The 23,457-nt window shown below is 41.1% G+C and overlaps 1 protein-coding gene across 14 annotated transcripts in view; it reads left to right on the plus strand.

Annotated features, from left to right (window-relative positions):
* The window catches only part of Cadps (calcium dependent secretion activator), a 454,141-nt gene that overhangs the window by 332,049 nt on the left and 98,635 nt on the right, over window positions 1-23,457 (plus strand). For 4 of the 14 annotated variants that reach the window (XM_063274046.1, XM_039093064.2, XM_063274049.1 and 1 more), the window contains exons 14-19: window positions 1,228-1,329; window positions 2,575-2,638; window positions 3,005-3,128; window positions 5,431-5,499; window positions 6,370-6,387; window positions 18,808-18,914. In XM_063274046.1, coding sequence (XP_063130116.1) covers window positions 1,228-1,329; window positions 2,575-2,638; window positions 3,005-3,128; window positions 5,431-5,499; window positions 6,370-6,387; window positions 18,808-18,914 — 484 coding nt within the window. The remainder of the gene's footprint in view (window positions 1-1,227; window positions 1,330-2,574; window positions 2,639-3,004; window positions 3,129-5,430; window positions 5,500-6,369; window positions 6,388-18,807; window positions 18,915-23,457) is intronic. The other 10 variants (XM_039093071.2, XM_039093060.2, XM_063274051.1 and 7 more) reach the window with 3 other exon arrangements.

The raw sequence follows: 23,457 nt of genomic DNA on the forward strand, positions 1-23,457 counted from the left end.
AAACATCACTGGGATGTGTGCCCATATATCCAAATCTTCTAGACAGATGCCAAAGATCAAGTCACAAGGTTTATTTAAAAAAAATGTTTTACAAGAAGTGTCCCTATTTCTGTGCTTAAATCCCAGGATTAAACTCACCGGCCACCACAAAATGCCTATTAGGCTGTCTTTGATAATGTTACATGCTATTTCAATTAGAAGTTCAAATTTCCTTCAGTTCTGGCTGTTGAATTTTTGTTTACTTCAAAAGCAACTTACTAAAGCATGATTGGCGTGCACACCCACGTTTTTGATCGGAGGGAAAGAGTGCCATTCAAACCATTTCACTCCTAGTAGGAAATTAACACCAAAAAAAAAAAAAATCGATGCTATTAGATTTAATACACAGTTAGCCAAGAGACTTACAGATGCTTAAGTTACTTTGGATATTGCTTATTACAAACTGAGTGGTTTAATAATGAGTAGAATGAGGCTTACATGGTGCCTCATTTTTATAGAATTTTTCATAGTAAGGGAAGATTTCCAAGGCCCAGAGCTAGTGAGACAGGTAATGCAAGCTGGAGATACAGCCAGGTGAATATCTGCCTCAGGTGAGGAAAAAGGTGTTGGTTGACAATGACCAACCAGTGTTCTGAATTTCCAAGAGAGAAAAGAAACTCAAACTTCATTGTAAAACTTCCCTAATTTTAAAAATGATGAAAGGGCAGAGAGACGGTTCAGTCAGCAAGACCTGGGTTGTGTCCTCCAGAACCTCTATGGAAAAGCAGGGTGCAGGAATGGGTACCCGTATGCCCCAGCACTGGGGAATCAGAGACAGAGGATCCTCGCTGGCCAAGCGTCTGGCTCGGTGAGAAATCCTGTCTAAAAAGTTGAGGTGGACAACAATTGAGAAAGATACCTGATATCTACGACGGCCATGAACGTGCATGTGCGTGCGCACATGAACATACAGTGACGGGAACATCTTCAGATATTTTCAGAGTCAGCGGGACTTAACCTGTGAGCCATTTTGCTGTCTCACAAAACCTTGATCCAGCTCTTAGAACCTGGAATGATAACCCCAACCATCTTGCACTTGAGAATCCTGCTCTGCACAGCAGGGCTTCTGCGGTCACAGCCATCATCCTGCTTGTTGCCACTTAAGCAGACAGTTTCCTCCTGGTAGAGATTTGATTTGGTGGTGTCAGCATATGAGTCCCCGTCACTTCATAGCCTGTCTTCTTTCAGGCCTGATGGAATCGGAACTGTGACTGTTGAAGAAAAAGAGCGCTTTGAAGAAATCAAAGAGAGACTCCGAGTTCTGCTGGAAAATCAAATTACACATTTCAGGTAAGGATCTATGGTTTAGGGGCCTATTGGGGTGAGAATGAAGCTTCACAAAAAGGCTTTGTTTCCCAATAACTGTTAGTCTCTCAGAGACACATAAGATCATTAAAGCAAAATAGCTACAGGGAAAAAAAACCAACCAATTGGATACAGCTCTCGTTAGCTACCTGACTTTGCGATCTTTCTTTGTCTGGCGTTTGTTTTAAAGCAGAGTCTCTTCAATTCTCTATGTAGCCGAAGATTATCTTGAAGTCATAATTCTTCAGACCCCACCACTTAAATGCTGAGATTACAGGTGTGAACCAGCACATACCAGGTTTTATGCTGTGCTGGGAATTGAACCCAGGACATTAGAAATGCGAAGAAAGGCATTCTACCGACTGTAGTATAGTCTCTGCCTCAGATTTCAAATTCATATGTGTCTTTCAGTTGCTCAAAGAAAAAACCTTTCCTCATGTGGTGTGATTGATAGTTAATGTCATATAAAACATTGAAGATTCCTCAAGGTTCCTAGATGAAAGTTTTAAAATCCTACAATTTGAGTCACAGTGAATGGGAGGAAAATTCATGGATGGCATTCATAAGATCCTATCCTGTTCTCTGTACTTTTAAGAAGCATTGAAGGGCTCTTGGCCACCAAAGCAGTTGATGGCACCTGTAGAAGTAAGTGACATATTTCTGTCTGTGCCATTGGAATTCTCCTTGTTATGGAATAAGATTTGATGATGGTCCTTTAACAGACCATATCTTATAGCAGAATGTATCACCAATAGAGGAAAAGATCCAGTAACAGTGGGGAAAAAAAACCTAAGCAAATTAGGCAGAGTCAGGAACTTATCCCAAATGCACACCTGCTTCATGCTTCAACCCTTCAGGGGTTGCATTCCCGCTGGTTTAACTCCTGCTTTTCCATGCTGTCCCCTACTCTAACACACAAGGTCATGTTTTTGTTAACTAGTGTTTTCCCTCACAATGGAAATCCAAGCTGAGCTCTGTGTCACCACGCTCAATATTCTGTTCTGCTGCAGACATTTACAGAGTCCCTCTACAGTCATTATTCACACATACACATATATACATTCTATATACACATATATGGTGTGAACTAGGATTAGCATAACACAGTGTGACAAAATAAAAAAGCATTTTCCATTCCTCGGTACAAGTTGCTATAGGAATCCAAACTGCGGCATGCTTCCTGTGAAAATGTAATGGCGTGGGCAACCTGAAGATTTGCGTCTTTTTTAGGTACTGCTTTCCGTTTGGTCGACCTGAAGGTGCTTTGAAAGCGACTCTCTCACTTTTGGAACGGGTAAGAATGAACGTGAGACATAAAAAAAGGGACATGCAAATAATTGCAATCAAACAGTACAGTAGGGTGACCTAGTTAGCCATTTTCAAAGGGTTTGTTTACCATTCATGAAATACCAGAAGAAAAGTGAGGAAACTGCCACTATTCTGGAAGTTATATTTTCAGATTCCCAACTTGAAGAGTCACTCTGGGGCCTTCCCTGATGCCTGCACAAGCTTTGCTACCCCAGCTGCCCTGTGGCTTTCTTTCTATCCACAGTTATCACATTAGTCAGCATTAAGGATTTTACACCTGAGGTCTTCAAAAAGCAGAAATGAGTAACAGATTGATTTAGAACTTAATAGTGCCCTTTCCTTCCGCCTGAAGGTTTTGATGAAAGATATTGTCACTCCAGTACCCCAAGAGGAGGTCAAAACTGTCATCCGTAAATGCCTAGAGCAGGCTGCTCTAGTCAACTACTCTCGCCTATCTGAGTATGCCAAAATCGAAGGTAAGGTTTCTGTCTGCCACTAGTTCTGGATTTGAATTTTGCTATGCCTCCCTGGGAAAAATCTATCTCTTTTCTTGATGGACACCAGAAAACAACAGTCTGTCTGACTACATTAGACTAAATATACTTGAACTGTGGAAAATGTCTTGGCTGTGGCCAAATAAATAGAAGAAAACTCAGCCTTTCGAGGGAATCAACATTAAATATGAGACGTTATGTAATTGCCAGGCGCTTCTGAGAGTTTGTGTTGCCCTTAAATACTTTTTCTGAGGATGTTTACCTATGGGTTGCACTGAAAAGGGAAACAGTGTACTGTATGTTGCCAGTACGACTGGAAGTAAAACGGGAGTTGAAGAATGCAAAATGCAGGTTCTACTTAACTCTTTCTGATGTCTTGGAGGTCTTTTGTCTTTAGGGAATGATTCAAATTTGGTGACAGGGTAGTGTGGAGCCAGCTTCAGGGGCTCTGAGTTGACTCTGGACTTCTTTCTTGTAGCAGGCGTATTGTTACTGCCATCTCAAATGTCAGGGAAGCGGGCATTGTTGACTACATAATTAGAAGACACTTTAAGTGAACTCAAGAAGCTATGGTTCTTTGGGACCTGTTCACTCTCAAAGGCATTAATCACTTTTCATTGTTACCCCTGTTGGCTGCTGTAGGGTGATTTGAAAACCACACCCAACCTGACCAGAGGTGTAAGTGTATACATGTGCAAGACTTGATGTGTCCACACTCCGGAATCTCATGTCCTCTCACACACGAAACACACCACACCGAAGTAAAGCAAGCACAGGTCCAATGGCCACCCCCCGGCCGTCAGTCAGGGAACAGCTGACTCGCAGACACACGCCATCACACACACTGCCGATGTCCTGTTTCCTTAGAAAATTAGCTGACAATCATGTGAAATCCCCAATGTTCTGTATATTACATGTCTTCCTCCCCCTCTGGATTTTTGTCTGTGTGACAATGCAAATTGTGTACCAGTGGTAATGAGTTCATTGTTATGCATCCAGGGAGAAACACTTAAGAATTGGGCACTAGAAGGGTGTTTATCAACTCTGGACTTGGTAATGAGTGACAAAAAAGAGAGGAATGAGAAGACCGATGGATAAAGGGCTTTATTTGCAAATCATTGTTCCAACATTCCCAGCCCAGGACATAATGGCTGGTTGGGTTGGGTAAAGTCAACCATGTAACTACTGAGCCAGAAATGGGATGGGATCAAGAAACGAAATGTTCAGTTTCCACAAGTGTCGCCTCATGGGTCTCGGTCCAGCTATTACTAGTCTTTTGGTAAGATCTGCTCTCTTCTTTCAGATAAATAAATTTAAAAACAAAAACAAAATACAAAAAAAAAAAACTTTGCGATCTGTAAGTAAAAATGCATTCATTTCTGAAGTAGATCAGCTGGTCTGTAGTCTCCTTCTGTGCCTCAATTCTTCTTGGTTGTGTTAATTATCTTTTGCACTGTGACTTTTAGGTCTGGGGATTCTTTGAAGAAAGCAATCTTTTTATTCCAACTCTCTTTTCAGAGAAGTACCTCATTCCACACTACTCGCTCTCTTCTGCTCCTCTCCTTCCTTGTCCGTGATTGGCTCAGCCACTTTTTGACATGACCTCTGCAAAAGTGGCTGAGACGCCAATTTCAAAGCATGCTGGGATTGTTAATTCAGACAACCCCACATTCTCTGGCTGCATGCGTCAGGTTTTCTTCCATGAACATAGTCCACTGTAGGCTGGGATATTTCAGCTTCAAAGATATTACTACCAGACAGCTTTCTTTGAACAAGGCTCAGGTCCTACCCTCAGAAAAGAAATCTCCTCTTTTATTTTTTTTATTTTGTTTTGTTTTTATGCTTGAGCCTCTTCTGAGCATTACCATCTGAGAATTTTGGAAAGACGTTCTAGTAATATTGTTGGGAGACTATGTTTATGAAGAAACACCTCAAGAGCCTTAGATACTAAAGTCTGAAATCCTTAGTATCTTGGAGCCTTAAATCAATGAGATTCCGTTTCCCTCTACCCATGATGTTTTTGGTCATTGTATTCTTGCCAACGACTCTAAAGAGACGTGTAAAATCATGGTCACAATCTCTCTCGTGGCTCACGGCATGCTGAATGGTTAATCCAGTAGTTCCCAAATTTTAAAACTCCTTTTTTCTTTTATCCTGTGTTTACCCCCCAAATACTCTGTGGCTATTTTCCCTTGAGCTAATGTAACATTTTCCTCTAACCTATGACCTTGAACCTCTTTACCTCTGACCTAAGCCTCTTGCATGCCCAAATCCTCTTTTGTAGGGAAAAAGAGAGAAATGTATGAGCATCCTGTCTTCTGCTTGGCCTCCCAAGTGATGGATTTAACCATTCGTGAGTACCCACCCCCTCCTCGCCCTGCTGGCTTCACTCTCTCTGTTCCATTATTTCAAGAAATCCAGATCCAAACCAACTCACTCTCCTTGCTTCAAGTTTTTTAGCATTGGCTTTGTCTGTTGGTTCTGTCTGTGAAACCCAGTGTGAGAAGTCCAGTCACTTTGTATCAGCCTAAAACAGGTTAGACAATTAAGCCATTTGTTTGTGATAAACTCAGATGTGTCTGTAAGTTTTTTCAGTTACCCTGTCTGTGACCTGAATGCATTTTTACTTTGCTTGTGTGTAACCCTGATTTGTAAAGTACTTGTCACTGGTACACAATCAAAAGGTGTCAGCTAAGCTGGGGAGCAATGTACTAGGTGTCAGAAAAAGGACATTTGAGGCAAAGTCATGCCTTCTTTATCCACATTTAAGATGTCAAACTATAATGGGTCTGAGACCATGCAAGGTGGTCCCTACTCTGAAAGTTAGATCTTCTATGCTTCCTGTCTATTCTCTCTCAAGCTGGGAAGTTTTCCTCCTTCTCTCTGAAGAGTTGTATTTGCCCTTGTCCTCAAAGCTCTGGCTAGAACACATGACTTAATTGTCATTTGAAGAGTTCATGTATGTTTCATAGCTTGATTTCACATTAAACTTAATTTACTAATTTTCTATTTGTGCAGCCTTTTCCACATCTGTGAAGGAGCCCTTTTTTTTGCTGGCCCCCAAACTTCGGGGCGGTGGGTAGCCAAGGGCAAGCTCTTCTGTCTGATATCATGTATCATGCATAAGTTGGGGGGCATTTTGGTCCACTTGCTCATTAATCTTGCATATGTGTTCTTGTTTCTCTTTCTCTTCTCTCCTCGTTGTGCTCTCTCTTTCAAATAGAGAATCAAAAGGATGCAGGTGAACTGATTGTATATGCCTTATCAATTACCAGGACTGTCGAGTTATATTCAGTTGTATTTCGTTTTTTTTTTTCTGTTTTTGTTAAGTAGCTCCTTAAAGTATGCGCTCCCCGGGAACGGTGCGGAGTCGCAGTAATACTTAAGGAGTTAATTTGTGCTGTCTAAATGCTTCTCATGCCCACTCCCTGTTGGCCTTCAGAGAGTGGCACTTCTGTAAAGGTGTAAGTTTGAAGGAACTGCATTCTGGTTTGCTGCAGAACATCCTTCGCCCTTGGCTTCAGGGTCTCGCAATTTGGCCTCATGCGTGTATGGTGTTTTGTTTTGTATTTTTAAAGACACTGAACCAAGGAGTCTTCCCTTTCACTCTTTCATTTCTTTCTTTTGTTCTATCTTCTGCCCTATAAGAAGTTTGTGTTCTTTGGTGAGTGTCTATAGTCAAGAGGAAGCAATGGTGTCCATGTCGTGTGTGTGTGTGTGTGTGTGTGTGTGTGTGTGTGTGTGTGTGTGTGTATGTGATAGGCAGGGGAACTAAGCAGGAGCCGTTGTTGTGAGAAAGTCCTCTGGCTTTGGAAATTTTCTTCTTGTTTCCTCTCAGGTCTTCTGAGCCTATTTAGATGACGACTCTGAAATGAAATGTTAATGAATGTGTCATATCAGTCAGTGTCTTTAAGAGTTAAAAGAATCCATAAAAACTTCTCATTTAGTCCCATGTAATAGTTGAACAAAATTCAGAACAATTCAGAGAGTATTTCTAATATGTGCCAAACACCAAGTTAGCAATAAATATCCCACAGCTCCATGTCCCCCAACTAGGGAAGGTACTCATCCACGTATCCATCCATTCACCCACCAGGCAAGTAGTTGGCAAGAGGCCACCTTGCAGCAAGTATGGTGTGAAGAGGTAGGAACTATTCAATTGAGAGAAAATAGTTATTAGCTTCCTGAAACATGAATGCATATGTGTAAATTTCAAAGTCAATACATTACAATCCCCACTGGTGATGTGTCAGAGGAATATAACATTGTTAGAAAGCCATAGACACATGCAAGGTATTGGGTTTCAATTGCACATTGAAAGAGATACATTGGAATCAGTTCATGGAAACTAGAAGTTTGGGGACATAGCTGGCACAGAACAAAATATACAAATGTAACAAACTACATAGCTGATAAATGTAATGTTCTTATATAAACTGTTCATGCCATGGATTTCATAAACTAGGTATGGTTTTGCATGCATTTAACATATTTAATCTTAAGAACCCTTATGTAGCTCCTCCCATTTTACAGATGAACAAACAAAGGTTAGAGAAACACAAATGATGAAGAAGCCCACGCAAAGACCACATACCTACCTATCCCAATTCAACATAGCTATAAGACAGTGTCAGATTGCATGGAAAGGCGCTCAGTGTTAAGAACTCTGTGTCCTTGACAGGCCATAAAAGCAGAGATCTGGCTAGAAAAGTGGCCCAGTCCTGTAATCCTAGCATTCAGGAGCTGGGGGCAGCAGCCCAACTGGGACCATAGTGACATTAAGGCAAGACACAACTCTATGGCAATGCCCTGTTGTTAAAAAAGAAAGAAGTTATGACTGTATGTCCTGTCCAAAGTTCCTTCCCCAGGAATCTCTGTGACTTTCATATTCATATAGATTTTTCAAAGGATAATTTCAACACAGCTTACCTCTACAGATGACAGCAATTGGAGGTTCCTTAAGCAAAGCTAAAGATCCTCTCCAGAAAAACCATGTTAGTAATGTTGTAAAGAAAGTCTCAAGTCCAGGAATAAATTAAAGCTGAAGTTAAAATGTAATAGCAGAGATGAATGTGAATCTTGGGATACTTGGGCCCTCTTCTCAGCAAAGTACATATTACTGCATCTTCCTGGCCTTTAAATATTCTTATTCCTGGTATCATTTCCCTACCTTTCCAATAGAAAAGAGTAGAGTAGAATAGAGTAGAGTAGAGTAGAGTAGAGTAGAGTAGAGTAGAGTAGAGTAGAGTAGAATAGAATAGAATAGAATAGAATAGAATAGAATAGAATAGAATAGAATAAAAGAGAATAGGAGGGAATAGGAGAGGAGAATAGGAGAGAATATATAGGTAGATATATACACATGCATACATACATACATACATATATACATGCATACATGACAGACAAATGGTAAGGAGGTGTCAGGATTATGAGTACAAACTGGAATGGGGTAAATAAGATATTAGGACTAGAATGCATAGATCTCCTGGTGTTTTTATTCTAAGCATTCTTTGAGAGTCTATAAGACTCTGACCATAGCTTTCTGATTGACTTTATGCTTTCTATCTTGTGACAATATGAAAAATTAAATACTCAGCTTAGTTATAACATCACAAGAAAAATAGAGACTCAAAGGTTTTCAAACGTCTATCAAAGAAAAACTGTGATCCCGCCAAAGAATTCTATTTTTTTTTCAAATCTACTTTTATTTATTTACTCTCCATTAGTTTACTCTCCATTAGTTTAAATCCGGGATGGGTACAGCATCACACGGATTCTGTGTCCAATGGCCTTTGCAGGAAGGTTGCTTTGGAATTTGGCACGAACCATGCCACTGTTTCCGTGGGCCTGAGTTACTTTTCCCCAGATCACTCTGGTTTTGTTTCGTTTGCCTCCAGGATTCACTGTATTGTTTTTTGCTTTGTACACACATGCACACCTCTTGCCTAAGTAGAACTCAGTTTCATCTTGGGCACAAACACCTTCAATTTTTAGAAGAGCCGTGTGCTCGCTCTGGTTCCGGAGGCCTCGCTGGTAGCCAGCAAAAAAATGGCCTTGCACCATAGCCTTCCAGACGTGCTTGTTTTTTCTTTTTTTAGAAGTCCTCTTCCCAGCAGGCCTACAAAGGCGCCAAGATGGCGGAAAGAGCAGAATTCTATTATTTTAAGCACTTTCTTTAAACTGTCACACGTTCTAAACCAAGCAAGCACTGGGGAATCCACTACTATCATTGATGATTTGCTTCCACTCTTAAAATGCCTGCATAATTTTCAGAGTATCGTAGCGATTTCACTGGGCATTTAAATAAAACAGTTTCCTTTAAATGTGACAAGGATTTGCAAAATTTGTGCAGATAATCTTTTAGAGGGAGCTAGATATAGTAAGAGGTAAGTGGAAAGAAGAAAGAGGGAGAAGACAAACGGGAAGACAGATAGACAAACAAATGAAGAAGAAGAAAGGAGAGGAAAGTAGGGATGGAGGACGGAGGAAATGGATATAAGTGGCGAGATATGTACATGTATGAGTAGTGGGTAGATGTATGAACAGGAAGATGCACCATCTTGGGCTGGACACTGTGCTGAGAACCTTATATGAATGATCCAACTGGATCTTTACCTTAGACTCATAAACATGCCACCACTACCACTCCCTTTCTAGCTCAGGAAGCCGTGTTTCATGAGGATGAGTGGCTTTCTCAAGCAGTACTTGACTTCAGCTTGATAAGGGCAACTGATATGTTTCTGTCTCCTTTTACCATGCAGACCACAAAAATGGTGGGCACTTGGACAGTATCTACTCAGTGAGTGGAAGGTAACGGTGTATATGCCTTTTTAACACGGGGAGAGCACAAAATAGCAGACCAGTTCCAGCTGGAATCAGATATTTGCCAAATCCTTACACTATGAGTTCTCCCTACAATGTTTGTAGACATTTTTCCTCTTCCATTGTCAGAAGATGAGGTCAAATCCAAGTAAGTTACCTGGGAAAATAGTAAACATGTCACAGTCTAGTCGGCTCCCCCAGCACCCATGTAAAAGGCTATACATGGTAATATATCATTCCAGCAGTAGGGGAGGGGAAACATTAAGATCACTGTCTTGCTGGCCAGCCAGCCTCGCCTCCTCAATGAGTTACAAGCCAGTAACAGACCCCATCTCAAAAGTGAAGGTGGAAAAGGCCAAGGAATGACATCTAAGGTTGACTTCAAGCCTCTTCTCTACCCCCGCCTCTCTTTCTACACACACACACACACACACACACACACACACACACACACAGTTACTTCACATAAGGATTTCTAGAATCCGTACTGTGGATTCCATGCCTTCTGCAACATCCAGTTTAATTTCCCACTGGTCTGCAGATTGTTGAAAGAGAGAGAGAGACAACCAAGATGACACTCTCAGCAGACTATTGTGCAAAGCCAATGGCCCTACAGTCTCCTCACAAGGAACCAGTGAGGTGAATCCCATTGCTCAAGGACCCATGATGCTGTTGTAGAGTGATGAGTATCTCTTGCTTCTGCCTTACACATTAGGAGTTGAATGTGTAACTCTCTTCCCATTCTTTTGTTTCGATGATCCCTAAATAAATCAGTTTCAAAGTCCCAATTATTCTGTGAGTAGCACTTAATTTATACTAAACAAACAGTAAGAAGGACAAGGAAAAAAGACACATTTATTTCCCAGATTATTATTAAGAGGGATTTTGAAGAAAAAGTGGATGTACAAAAGTATGTCGTGAATGAATGGACATAAAGTCATATCTTTTCTACCAGAAAAAAAAATGCCATTATCCATGATAACTGTTCCTCACTAAAAGTTTAAAATATGCTTAGTGGCTGCATGCAGATCCTGCTTAACTCCCTCACGAATTCTAGGAGATAAATGCTTTGTCACCATATTTCATTGACTCTAATATTAGGCCATTGATCAAAGGTGTACCGTGAATTTACTAAGAAGAATATAATAATGTCGTCAGCCAACTGATGACATGCTACCAAACGTAGTGTGCATCCAGATTCCTGAAATATTCAATGTGTTTTGTGCACTGAGATAAGAAATTAGTCCTCTATTCATGAAAATATTTTTTATTGTGAGCTTCAGTCTTTGATATCTGAGCCACCTCTTAAGCACTGTTTATAGAAATCTTAAAGCAGAAAGTTATTGGGCAACACGCACAGAACTAAACAGCTGAGCCGGTACAGCATCCCAACTTAACAGAGGCTTTTCTAGTCCCACACCTCATGGCTGCTGTTTCTGAACTAGGAAGTGCTTGTGATTCATTAGCAATGAAATTGAAAGATCACAAAGTAGCTTCTCAAGGAAGAAATGAAAACATAGGAAATTATTAGATAAACCTGAATGTCATTTGACAAACCAGACAGAAATCAAGTCCTGGAGAAAAGCACTAAGATTTCAAAGAAACGAAATGGTCGTTCTTGAGCCTGATGTCCCAGGCACTCACGTTCCTTGCACTTGAGAAAGAGGTGCTATCCTCAGTCCATCGATGGCCGACACTTCCAGCTCTGCTAATGCTGCTCAACACTCAGTATCTGAATCACAGGACTGCAGATCTTAGGCAGCGCTGTCTAGAACCAATCTAAACACTCATTCAAGCTAGACGTTACACCCCGTGTTAATATTATGTCTCTCCAACCACTAAGCTATCACTTTCATTTTCTGGTGGGAATGCTAAGCATGGTTCCGCTCTCAAAAAAATAACTTTAAAAAAGTACAGCAGATTCCTGAAGCTGGGGAGATAGCTCAACCGGTAAAAGGCTTGACTTATATGCATGAGAACGTAAGTTCAATCTTCAGAGCTTCCATTTAAAAGAAAGGACATAGTGACACATTCTTATAATCCCAGGACTAGAAAGGCAGGGACAAATGAATTCCCAGGGCTTGTCTAAACAACCTATTTGATAAGTTTCAGGTCAACAAGAGAATCTATCTCAAAGAAAACAAACAATAAATGACACTTGTAAGGAATGACACCAAGGGTGACTTCTGGCCTCCACATGAATGCACGCGCGCACACACACACACACGCACGCACGCACGCACACAATAGCCCCACACAGTTTTAGCACTGTTTCATACTAACCACTCATTGCTATATAGAGAACTACATATGTATAGGTATTAACTTATTATTTAAAAGGCTATGCATCTAAATCCCAGTCTTTCTTCTGCTGTCAGCAATGGGACATAAGACAGGGCTGCATAAAAACACTCAAAATGAATCCCTGGGAATCTTGTTGAAATGTGATTGTAAGGTTGGAGATTTAGCTCAGTGGTAGAGCGCTTGCCTAGCATGCGCAAGGCCCTGGGTTCGGTCCCCAGCTCCGAAAAAAAATAAAAAAAAAAAAAGAAATGTGATTGTAATTGAGGAAGTGCAAGCAGAGCCTAGGAATCTGTATTTCTAGTGAGTGTCCTAGCAAAGCTACAACCACTGATTCAGGAATTATTCTTCACGTGGTAAGAATATATAGAGGAAATTATATTTTAATCAAAATTCTAAATAAGACATTACAATCTAGTCTAGAGTCAGCCAAACTCACAGTTATCAATTCTGGGGGATATCCATGAAGTCCCATGAGCTATGCCGGATACCAGGAGACTATGTAATAAGCAATATTAATAACAGTCCCCACCTTACAGGAAGCTAGCACTGAGGAAAGAACATGGTAGTGGATCAAACGAGTGCAGTCTGATGAGTACAGCAAAAGGAGATTCAAGATGTTTTAAGATTATAGTTCTACAAAAGTTTGCCCATGCCAGAGTCTCCAAAGCATCACAGAGTCAGGGTAAGCACCAGAGGGGAACATCATGGAGTATAGAGCTGAGACCCCCTTAAACTGAATTGGGGGGTGTGGCTTTGTTGCAGTGTTTCATCCATTGATGACCTCCCCTCCCCCATTCTCCAAGATGCTGTCCAAGAATGTTGTGACTCTGTACAAAGATGCTAAAAGGGCCTTAACAGGACCTTAATAGTACTACTAAGTCCATGGTCTTCCTATAGCTAGTAACTATTTTTAAAAACTGCAATGAGAAGTAAAGAAAAGAAACATTTGCCAGTGTGCTGGGAAATTTGTGAAGGAAACAGCATTAGAGATGAAGATATTGGGTATGTTTCTTACCTCTAACTATGGATAGAAAGTTTTAACCTAAGTTGTGATGGTATAAGTCTGAAGAGAGACACGACCACAGATAGTACCACAAGACTTTTATCCTAGCTGCCAACACTAGAAGAAACAACTTTCCTCTCTAAGGAACTGTTTGAAATTGTAAAAAAAGGTTCTCAGTGGCTCATTGTAGGTCATATAGAATAGAAAAAAAGATCTCTCCAAAGGAAAAATGGAGAAAGTGGTTCATGATCCTCATATCAATCTTTGTTAACATACTAGATGGGAGATGGAATTGTCTGAAGAGGGTTAGTGGAGATTCAAGGGATCCACTGTATATAATGGGCACTGTTACCAAGGAAGTAGTAGGTTTTAACCCTACAGTCTTTAGTTCGGGTATCCATCATTATAAGGAGGAAGGGTATCTTGCAAATCACTGTGTGTCTAACTAATAAACTCTGTTCCTCCTCAGGCTTTTGTCCACCCACTTCTCCCAAATCTTACCTACTATCTTCAGGCTAGGTATTTTCAATAAAGCATACTAGAATCTCTGTCATCTTCCTCAACACATCAATGGCTGGAACTTGGTAATAAGTGGGTTTTCCGTCAGTCATATCTGCCCTTCATGTGATATTTCAGGGGCTGGCAGTTCGATTGCTAGAACCAGAGATGGTCAGGTTATTTAAGGGCTAATTGGAGTGTCTCTCGCTCCTGGATGCTTCTCTTCCTTGGCTTAGCTCTGCCTGCAGAGGAATCCTCTTTTTTTGTTTTTCTGCAGTCACATTTAACTCTCTTTCTGGAAGCCAAGCGGAATTAATTGTGTAAACATGAGCAATGGTAATTGGGTAAATGAAGTTGGAAACCAAGGTATGATGTTTTTGTTTTGCTCTGCGAAGAAAAAAAATAGGAAGCTTGTTTTTCTGTGGTGGCAAACCTTACAGTAGGAATTCTGGACAGAGAATTGGCAGGAGGGAATTCATGAATTTTTCCCCAGGACTCCTTGAGTTGAAACACGTGTCTGATGCCTCCCAGGTTACAGATCAACCACAGACTGCTCTGTGTTGTTCTAAGCACCAGATCACGTATTTTGATACATAAAATCAGTTACTAGGTATAAATGAGCATAGAGTTTCTAGGGCAATTATACGCTAAGCAAACATTCACCACAAGAGCCATGGAGATGTGTAATGGAGATGTCCCCAACTTTACAGAATGCTGCCAGCAGCATGACTTTTTAAAATAAGGAAAGGACTAGCCTTTCTTTAAATAACTGTTTTAAAATGAGTTCTACTGATTCTGTGGTCATCCGATCTTTCCCAAATAATTTCAAATTAAGAGAAACTGATGAAGACTATTTCTAGTTCTCTGCTCAGAAACACTTGAGGTAGTCCAGCAAGGTCAGCCCTGATGACCCCACCATCTTGCTTTTAGTAGATAGCTTTGCCAGAACACGGTATCTATTCATGACCTTGCTCCCTGTCTCTATTGATGTCACTATAATTCTATTTTCTCTATACCTCAAGTAAAAGATCCATTACCCCAATTGAAAACCCAAGCAAATCCAGAAGCAGGCCTGGCAAAGGAATGTGCCCCACACCTCACTGATCACTCTCTACACCAGAACTATTAGGAAGGAGCAGGCCCGAGCTTAATGAGGCACTCATTAGAGGGAGAGAGAGTTGCAGAAGCCGCAATTCTTGTGTGGAAGGAGAGACTATTGTCGCAGGACGTTTGCGGCGCTCATATCGTAAACCACATGACAGATGGGTCAAGTGCTGATAGCAGTATTCTAACATTTGGAATAGCGAGGAACATATTCGATAAGCTGGCAAGTTTTTATATATGATTCAACCCACAATATAAAAGCCACGAGAATTCCAAGTCGAAAATAATTAAATGAGCTGGAAACAATCAGATACCACACATCCCCCCCCCCACCCCGGCAAATGACAGATTTTGACATGTTGAAATTCCACATAGGGAGCATGAATATTCCCTAGCTCCCTTGAACTAATGACAGCCTTTTATCTGCTTTGGCAAAGCAATTAACTTCGGCCCGCTCACAATGCAGGAGTAACAGTGACCATTTGTAGGCACTTTGACTTGAGGGGAAACCTATACTCCCTGCCTTGTTTGATTTGTTCTAGTCAGCAATCCTGTCAGATACAGGTAAAATTCTTGACACTGTCTCATTCCTATGATAAGAAACTATATCACAGAAGGTACAAAATGAGTTAGAAAGTGAGTAGCCTCTGAAGGATAAGAATCCACATCACCAACCAGTTAGTGCTTGTTCTTCGTGATACAAAAGTATATCTTCTTCCGGTCGCTGACGTAGCAGCTGCCGTTCACGTTTGTCCATCTTGATGGAGCACCGGTTTTGCATTTGGCCTCCAAGTGTCCCAGGTAGGGTGTGGTGAGATACTGGTTAGAGTCCTTGTCCAATATCATCACACCTCCAGAATGAGGTCATGCCGAGGGAGCAGCATCTCTGGTTGCCGTTTGTCACGTTTGCTTGTCGGGGTATTCTTTTCAGAGTTCCTTGTCACTTGTCACTCTTTGTGAAAGTCACTTTGTCTCTTTACTTGTTTTTTTTTCTGCCTCTCTCCTACCTGAACAGCTCCCCAGCCAGCTCCTGAGCCTCCTTCTTTACTCACACAATTGCAGACCAGCATGTTATCTCAGAGGCTCACAGGCAGGCCTAGGCCAGTATCAAGTACTGTAAACCTCTATCTTCTGTCACTTGGCTTTCTAGCTTTCTAGCTTTCTAGCTTAGTTGGCTGTTCTGTTCACTCTTGAAATTCTGTTCCAGTTTCGAACACTAAGCTGGGGCTCAGGCTCTCAAGTGTGACGTCCTAGGTTTTAAGATACTCAGAAGAGAGCATTTATTTCCAAATGTCCACATATTATTTTTTTGTCTAGCAATGTCTGACATATGCAACATTTTCAAATCTCAATGTCAGCACAAAATAACATTGTTGTTGCATAACATTTTGCATGACGGTTTTTTTTTCCTATGTTATGAGCTTCAATTCTGTCGAATGAAATGTCTCCTAACTATACCGTATTTTCAGTTCCTTCGCCATCAGTGCTCCAGCTACTGCAGAACTGGGTCATGGGTAGGAATATCTCAGTACATTTTATGATGGCAGAGGTGACCAATGAGCCAGACTCATTTCTAAACCAAAGTTCTTCGTGCCCTTTGGGGAATGGGTTGCTGAAGGTTTTTACACAGTATTTTCTTTAAAGACAACATCCTACAGAATTCATGGCTAGTATAGTTTTGGCCACTGAGTTAGCAAATCAGCTGTTAGAGCAAGTAGGGAAAAGGTCTGTGCCTCACTAAAGTGGCTTAAGCTACAGAGAATGGAGTCCCAACTAACTAATTAGCAGTAATTAGAGGATGAGCCACATGGGTTAATTGGCAGTTGAGTATTGTAGATTAAAGATTCATCACCCACGAACCTCAGTGGTCGCGTGTTCAAGTGAAATTGCACAAGGTTTTATTAAACATACTGTCTGTATATATATCACAAACCAGGCATACACATACCTGTGTACATATGCACACACTCATCAATGACTGCACATGTACACACTATGTGTATCGATTACTGTTCATTGTAGTCAATCGAAAAGTCTTGCATTAAAAAAAAAAAAAACACAAATCTTCAGGAAGTCCTTACTTAAGCATCTTGGATTTCTCAAAACATAAAAAAAATCATTTATAGCTTCTTAGGTAAATGGGAATAAAAATACTGGTGGTAATTATTTTATTTCTATCTCTGGTGTCATGAACATCCAGAATGTCCCTTGATTTGGTGACTGTTCCATCCAAAAGGGCAATGCTCTCGATCTTGAAAGTGAGAGATTTCAAAGATGTGGTCCAAGTGGGATTTCCTGCAGATCTGTATAATGTGCAGGCTTGTCTGGTTATCAGGAAATGTGTGTACGTGTGTGATGTGCGTATGTGGATGTATGTGTTGAATGGGTAACAGGCATAGAATAAGGAATTTGCAGATGGATGTGTAAATGTGAACATCAACCAATGGAAAGTAGCCACTGCATATTTACCATCGAAATGCAAATCCCTCACTCTACGCATAGTACCCAAACATATATACGCAGTATGTTTGTAGAGATGCTGGGAAGTCTAATGAGATTCCGATAGTCTACTCATAAAAGTTACAAACAGGTCAGGTGTTCCCAGAATAGAGAAGTTAATCTTGCCTCTAACTTTTTTCCAAGAATTTTTTTCTCTCTAGGCAAGGCCGTCAGCTGTTACCACCCATCCTCCCACATCTGTTGACTAGGTGTTGGCTGTCCTTTACCTACCCTGAAAACTCCCCAAAACCCCTACCTTCAAGCTCTAACCAGTTCCAGCCACCTTTCCATTTGGCAATGGGAGAGATAAAGATGATTTTATTGACCACATACAGAAAGCCCATCTTCACTCCCACAACTGTCTAATTGAACTGAAATTTAAAACCAATCATCTGACTGGGTCCCATTTTCAGTCTTATCTCCCAGTGGACAAAACCTTCTGTTTTACAGAATTTGTTTTCTGTTATTAAATTCTAAATACTAATGATGCATGTCATCTAAAAAACACCTATCTTTTTTAAGTAGCTATTTTCTGTCCTTATATTTAAATCCAACCACTCCAGAAATAAGTTTGTATGGAGTATTGAGAAATTCTGTTTAGGGCTGGGGATATAGTTCAATACTAAGAAAATTGCCTAGCATGTGTGAAGCCCTTGGTTCAACCCCCAGTACCATAAAAAAAATGCAAAGAAATTATATTGTGAAAGGCTCATTCTGACACCCAATCTAAGCTGAATCAGCCAAGAAATGACACTGTCCGCCTGCATGAGCTGAGAGTGTGGCAAAGAGAAGAGTTCTGCTCCTGCTAAAATATAGATTCTAGCAGTCCCTGTAATAACCTATTCCTAATACCCACTTAATCATTCTGCCCTGAACTTCTACATAAACACCCAAGAATGTTTGGTTTTTCTTCTCATCTTTTCCCTGGGTGACTTCAAGCAAAGATAACCTTGAATGTTCACCTCCAAAGTGAACCTTGCCGTACCTACTCAACAGGGAGGCCTGAAGTACAGACAATGTTGTCCCGTTGAACAGTTAGTGACCAACATAGAAAGCAACATAGTGTGAAGCCAGGGGTCTCTCGCCCTATGCCAGGTAGGCAGAGCACAGTTAGAGAGTGATATGAGGTAGTCCATGTATGCTGTCTTTAAAGAATGTGTGTACAAAACGCCACTAAATTAACACGGGCTATTCTAGACCTCACATTAAGCTCCATCTGCAACCCGGGAGCTGGAGCACTGTTTTCCTAAGTGTATCATAATGACAATGACAACAAGGTGGCTTTATGGTTTGCTCACTTAACATTTGCATGAAACTTTTATTTTTAATTTTGATAACCATTCAGAATTTCTCCACCCACTAGTTCTATTGGCCACAAAACTAGCCTGCTGCTTTCGATGAATCTTACCACAAATTCTTATACTCCAGAAAATGTAGGCCGCTTAATCACTCCTGCCAAAAAGCTCGAAGACACAATCCGTCTTGCTGAACTAGTCATTGAAGTGCTGCAACAAAACGAAGAGCACCACGCCGAGGTGAGCAGGCCCAGGGGGAGATGTCACAGTGTCCCTTAGCTGAGGTGCCAGCGCAGTCCGCAGCCACCTGGTTGCGACCGAGATGCCTTAACTCACGTTTTCTTTCAAGTGGGCTGAAGGGAATGAAGGTAGACATTTTGGAAGGAGGCGTCTTTAGAAGGTTGTCCAAGTGACCAAGAGGTGGTTGTGTGTTGTGCATTTCAGCCTAAATTTTCAGATGTTTCTCTGAACACGGGACTGAGGTGAGTGTAAATGCAAGGCTCTGGTGGCATCCGGGGAGCCATGCAGCACAAATCCGTTATCCAGATACACAGAATGCTCTCCAGTCTTTTGTGGTTGTTTTGTTGCTAGCGCTGTTGTTCCAATTGGTTCTTTGGTGTGTGGACCATAGGTTATCTTTTTTTTTTTTTTAAGTTTGAGTTTTTCTCTGTATCTTATTCTGATTATGCAGTCCTTTCCCCCTTCTTAATCAGGTTTTCTGAGCACAGTAATAGAGACAATAATAATATGCTGTTCGACTTGTCATTTCTGTGACACAAACCCAAATAAATACAGCTTCCTTCATTTTATTTTGACAAACCCCTATTAAAATGATTGTGAAGGAATTATAAATTAAAGGACTTCAAAAACAATTAGAAGCCAAACCTATAAGGACGTAAATGCCCCAGCACTTCCAAGCAAGGTCTAGAGGATCAAACTCCGAAGCTGCCCCAAACTTGACCTTTAAAATCATTTCTCTCAACACAACCTGGTTTGTAAAATTACACTAAGTCCCCCTCTTCCTTTACATTCGTTCTTACAGAAAGGGGAGAAAGGGATACCTGTAAAAGTGATTTCTTAGACACCTAAAACAACCCTACCCATGACTAAGAAAATTTTGACAGATTGTTAAATGATATACACTGTAAAACCAGCCATCCCAACTAATGCTGATTGCATATTGAAATTTCCTCCCTATTTCTCTACTGTTCCGGTCAACCTTGGCTGATCGTGGCAGGGGAAAGAGGTATGTGACTCAACCAAATAACCCGGCCACCTGCTCTCATACTCTGTGCATGCCCTGGTAGTACCATACCTTCCGATGGTATTTTCTGGTGCCCCTGCTTTCTAACACCGACCCCAGGAATGTAACAGCAACTTCCAGTGGACTGCTTGTGACATGGGTGACCCTCCACAGCAGGGTAAATGCGGGGTGATTCTCTTGTGCGTGCATGAAGCAATTGATAGGCTTATGAGGACTGCAGTTACATCCTGACACACGCCTCTCACCTGCCTTGATTCTGTCCCTGGCCTGTCATAGTTTCCTATGTCCGTCTGTATTTACCTGTATTCCAGAGGAGGAGTTCCAATCTTAGTAACCAGTAGCCCCATGGAGTGATACTAACCTTTTTCTACAACTGTCTGTGTGTGACTCAAATATACAGTATTTATATATAGAGAGAGTGTCGAAGAATCCTGAATTCCCTGCAGACCCTCTGTGAATGAGGGGAGACCCATGAGTGGGTGTCATTAACCCATACAGCACTTAGCAATGGACATACAGACTGAAGGGAAAGAGGGTGCCAAATAGCACCCCCAACCACACAAACTTAAGAGTAACTTCCAGACAGATGCAAGAAAGTTGGCTTGCATTTTTCCTTCCACTATTATTTTTTAAGATATTCTTTTTAGACTGAGGGATTGGAGGTTCCAGTGACAATAAGTCTCTTCTTTCTGGATGTCTTCAAAACCATCTCCTGGGACTTGGGGTATCCTGGCCTGCCTTTCCTAGCTTGAGAGGTAAAGGGTTGACCAAGTGCACGTATTTGTGAAGCCAAGGATCTGAAGAGGATGGTTCCTTCCAATCACAGCTGTGCATTTCAGTCAACAGCAGAAGAAGTAAATGGCAGACATACTCCATTGGTCATCAAGCTATTCTCTAAGGCTACTCCCAGATCATAGTGAATGCACATGTTCCTTGGCCACACTGAAGAGACATCACCACAGCAAAGAAATCCCAGCACTGCAAAAATAAAATAAAATAAAACAAATAAACCCAACTTCCAAGGAAGCTACTTCTTTTTACCTTTCCCAAAAATTTGGGTTTTTGTAAATGCCAATCATCATCCTCCTAATCACTCATAAGAAATGTTTCCATCTTGCAGATTTAGAAGTCATGCAGGAAGGGTTGGGGATTTAGCTCAGTGGTAGAGCGCTTGCCTAGCAAGCGCAAGGCCCTGGGTTCGGTCCCCAGCTCTGGAAAAAAAAAAAAAAGTCATACAGGGTAAACAAACATGGTGACTTCAATCTTGTTCTCAACATTGGTTTTTTAAATTAGTAATAAAAAATAAACTTCAGCATATTTTAGAATCTCAAAGGCCAAAAAAAAAACTATTTTAGGTAAATGTACAGAATTACTCATCATTAGATCTCACTATTTAATGAGACCTACCCATTGAGCCTCTCCTATCTACTGATCGCTGAGTCAAGGAACTTAGTGTTCCTTGAAAGGCAATGAGAACTAAAATGTCCAAGGCCATGAAAAGATAAAGTAGATATCAGCCAGAGCTTAGAATCTGGACCAGAGAAGTTTGGACTTGAATTCTAGCCCCAACGCACTTGACTGTGATCCAGTCACTTAACCCAGTCGGATGGTCACTGCTAAACGGAAGATAACTTGAAGCAAGGGTCAGATGACATTGTGCTGGGCACATGGTAAGCACTCTACAAAGTTTAGCTATTGTTACATCAAGAAAATAATTCCCAAGAAATCAAAATATCTGATCGTTTATTTTTAAAAAGATGATTTCTAGGTAAAAAAAAAAAAAAAAGATACATAATGTCTGAGAACCGATGGCTGAGTTGGAAGGAGAGGGAATCCTCTCCCAGGAAGAGTGGGCTCATCCTGAAAGGCACCCCACCTGTCCTCAGTTGCTGCATACAGATAATATAGGAATTTGAATTTTCATGTTTGGTGCCAGCCCACCTACCTGGAATCTCTATGGAGTTATAGAGCATTGATCTCTTTCAAAAGTGCCCAGGTGATTCCTGTGTGGGGCCCATTCGGTGACAAGGGTGTAATGAAAAAGTTTGACTTGACATAACGCATTGTACACGTTTTCTTCCTGAAAGGATGAGGATTTGTTTGCCCAGAACTCACTCTCTGGGTTCTCCCTAAGCTTTGACAACTAAAAAAGGCACTAAATCCTAAATATGGATCCGAACTGTTGTGGACATACTATTTATGGATACTTCACAAATAAAAGTAACAACAGACCCACCCCACCCCCAAAAAACCCTCATCTTTTTAAAGGCTGTTTTAAATTCCGATATAGTAAATGTCCCAAGAGGGAAAGTCTCTCCTCAGCCAAGAGCACATCCTTCCTTTACCATTCACACATGCTGTGTGTGGAAGCTGGTGTCACATTTTGCTCTCATATGCAGCAGAATTTTCTTCTCACAACCTGACCTACGCACAGGCACACATATTTTAACTTCATGTACTCCCCCTTCCCAATCTCTCTCTATGTATATGTATGTATATGTATATATGTATTGTGGTGCACAGAGGGTACATATATACATGTTAGTTTATGTGCAAAATATACAATGTGTTCAGTGTAGTGAATTGTACCCCCTAAAGCACACAGCTTTTGTCTTTGAATAATCAAAAAACATCCGGTAAGTATTTATGCTCTACGGTGTAACTCCATATTCTCTATGGAAAAGGTTTACTGAGTCTTTAGGTGCTTGTGAACATATATTACTTCATGTGCAAAAGTAGTTGTCACCCACAGGAGCCAAACTAAAATAAAGAATAGTGTTGGTTCAGCACGGTTGTATAGATTGTTTACCTGCTCAGAATTGCCCTTTAACTGTTTAGCGATTCCTAACCTATCTAGACTCTTTACCCGCTCCTTAGAGAAGCTAAGAAGAAATCCCTTGGTTTTTAGCTCTTCATTCACTGCACCGGCCTCCCTAGTGATAATAATCCTCTTCGCGGGGCTCCCAATTTGTCCAGCCTGTATGACTACTATTGCAAAAACTAAGGATTTCTCAACAACAAATCCCTTAGGGCCTGGCTCTCTATAGAGGAGAGATACTTCGTTCTCCACGGTCTCTTGCTTACCAGTTCTTTAAATTAAAAGCAGAAGACCCACATCTGCAGTTGGGTTAAGAATTCTTTTTTTTTTTAACTTCATACATTTTGACCGGGTTTTGGTTTGATTGGGCTTTTCTGTTCTTGTTCCTTTATCTTAGAACAAAGTTGTATTTGGGAACATAATACAGTTTTCCCTACATACCTTCATGGCCAGGCCCTGAAGATGTAACATTGATCAATAAGGGCCAGCCAACTTGCTGTGCCTTTCTGGACTTTACAAACACCCTGGATGAGGAGAGAAGAGTCACCCTGTATAGGCTCAGGACTCTGCACAGGATTCTCTTACGTAAATGGCAGCAGGCTCCAAGAGCCCTGACTCGGGAGGAAGGACTCCTTCCTGGGCTAGCCTCCATGAGAGGAGCAAGGCCCATACCCCAGGGCTCTCATCTTCAGGTGGTAAAG

The sequence above is a fragment of the Rattus norvegicus genome, chromosome 15 (assembly GCF_036323735.1).
Source record: "Rattus norvegicus strain BN/NHsdMcwi chromosome 15, GRCr8, whole genome shotgun sequence".
In the NCBI taxonomy this organism is placed as follows: Eukaryota; Metazoa; Chordata; class Mammalia; order Rodentia; family Muridae; genus Rattus; species Rattus norvegicus.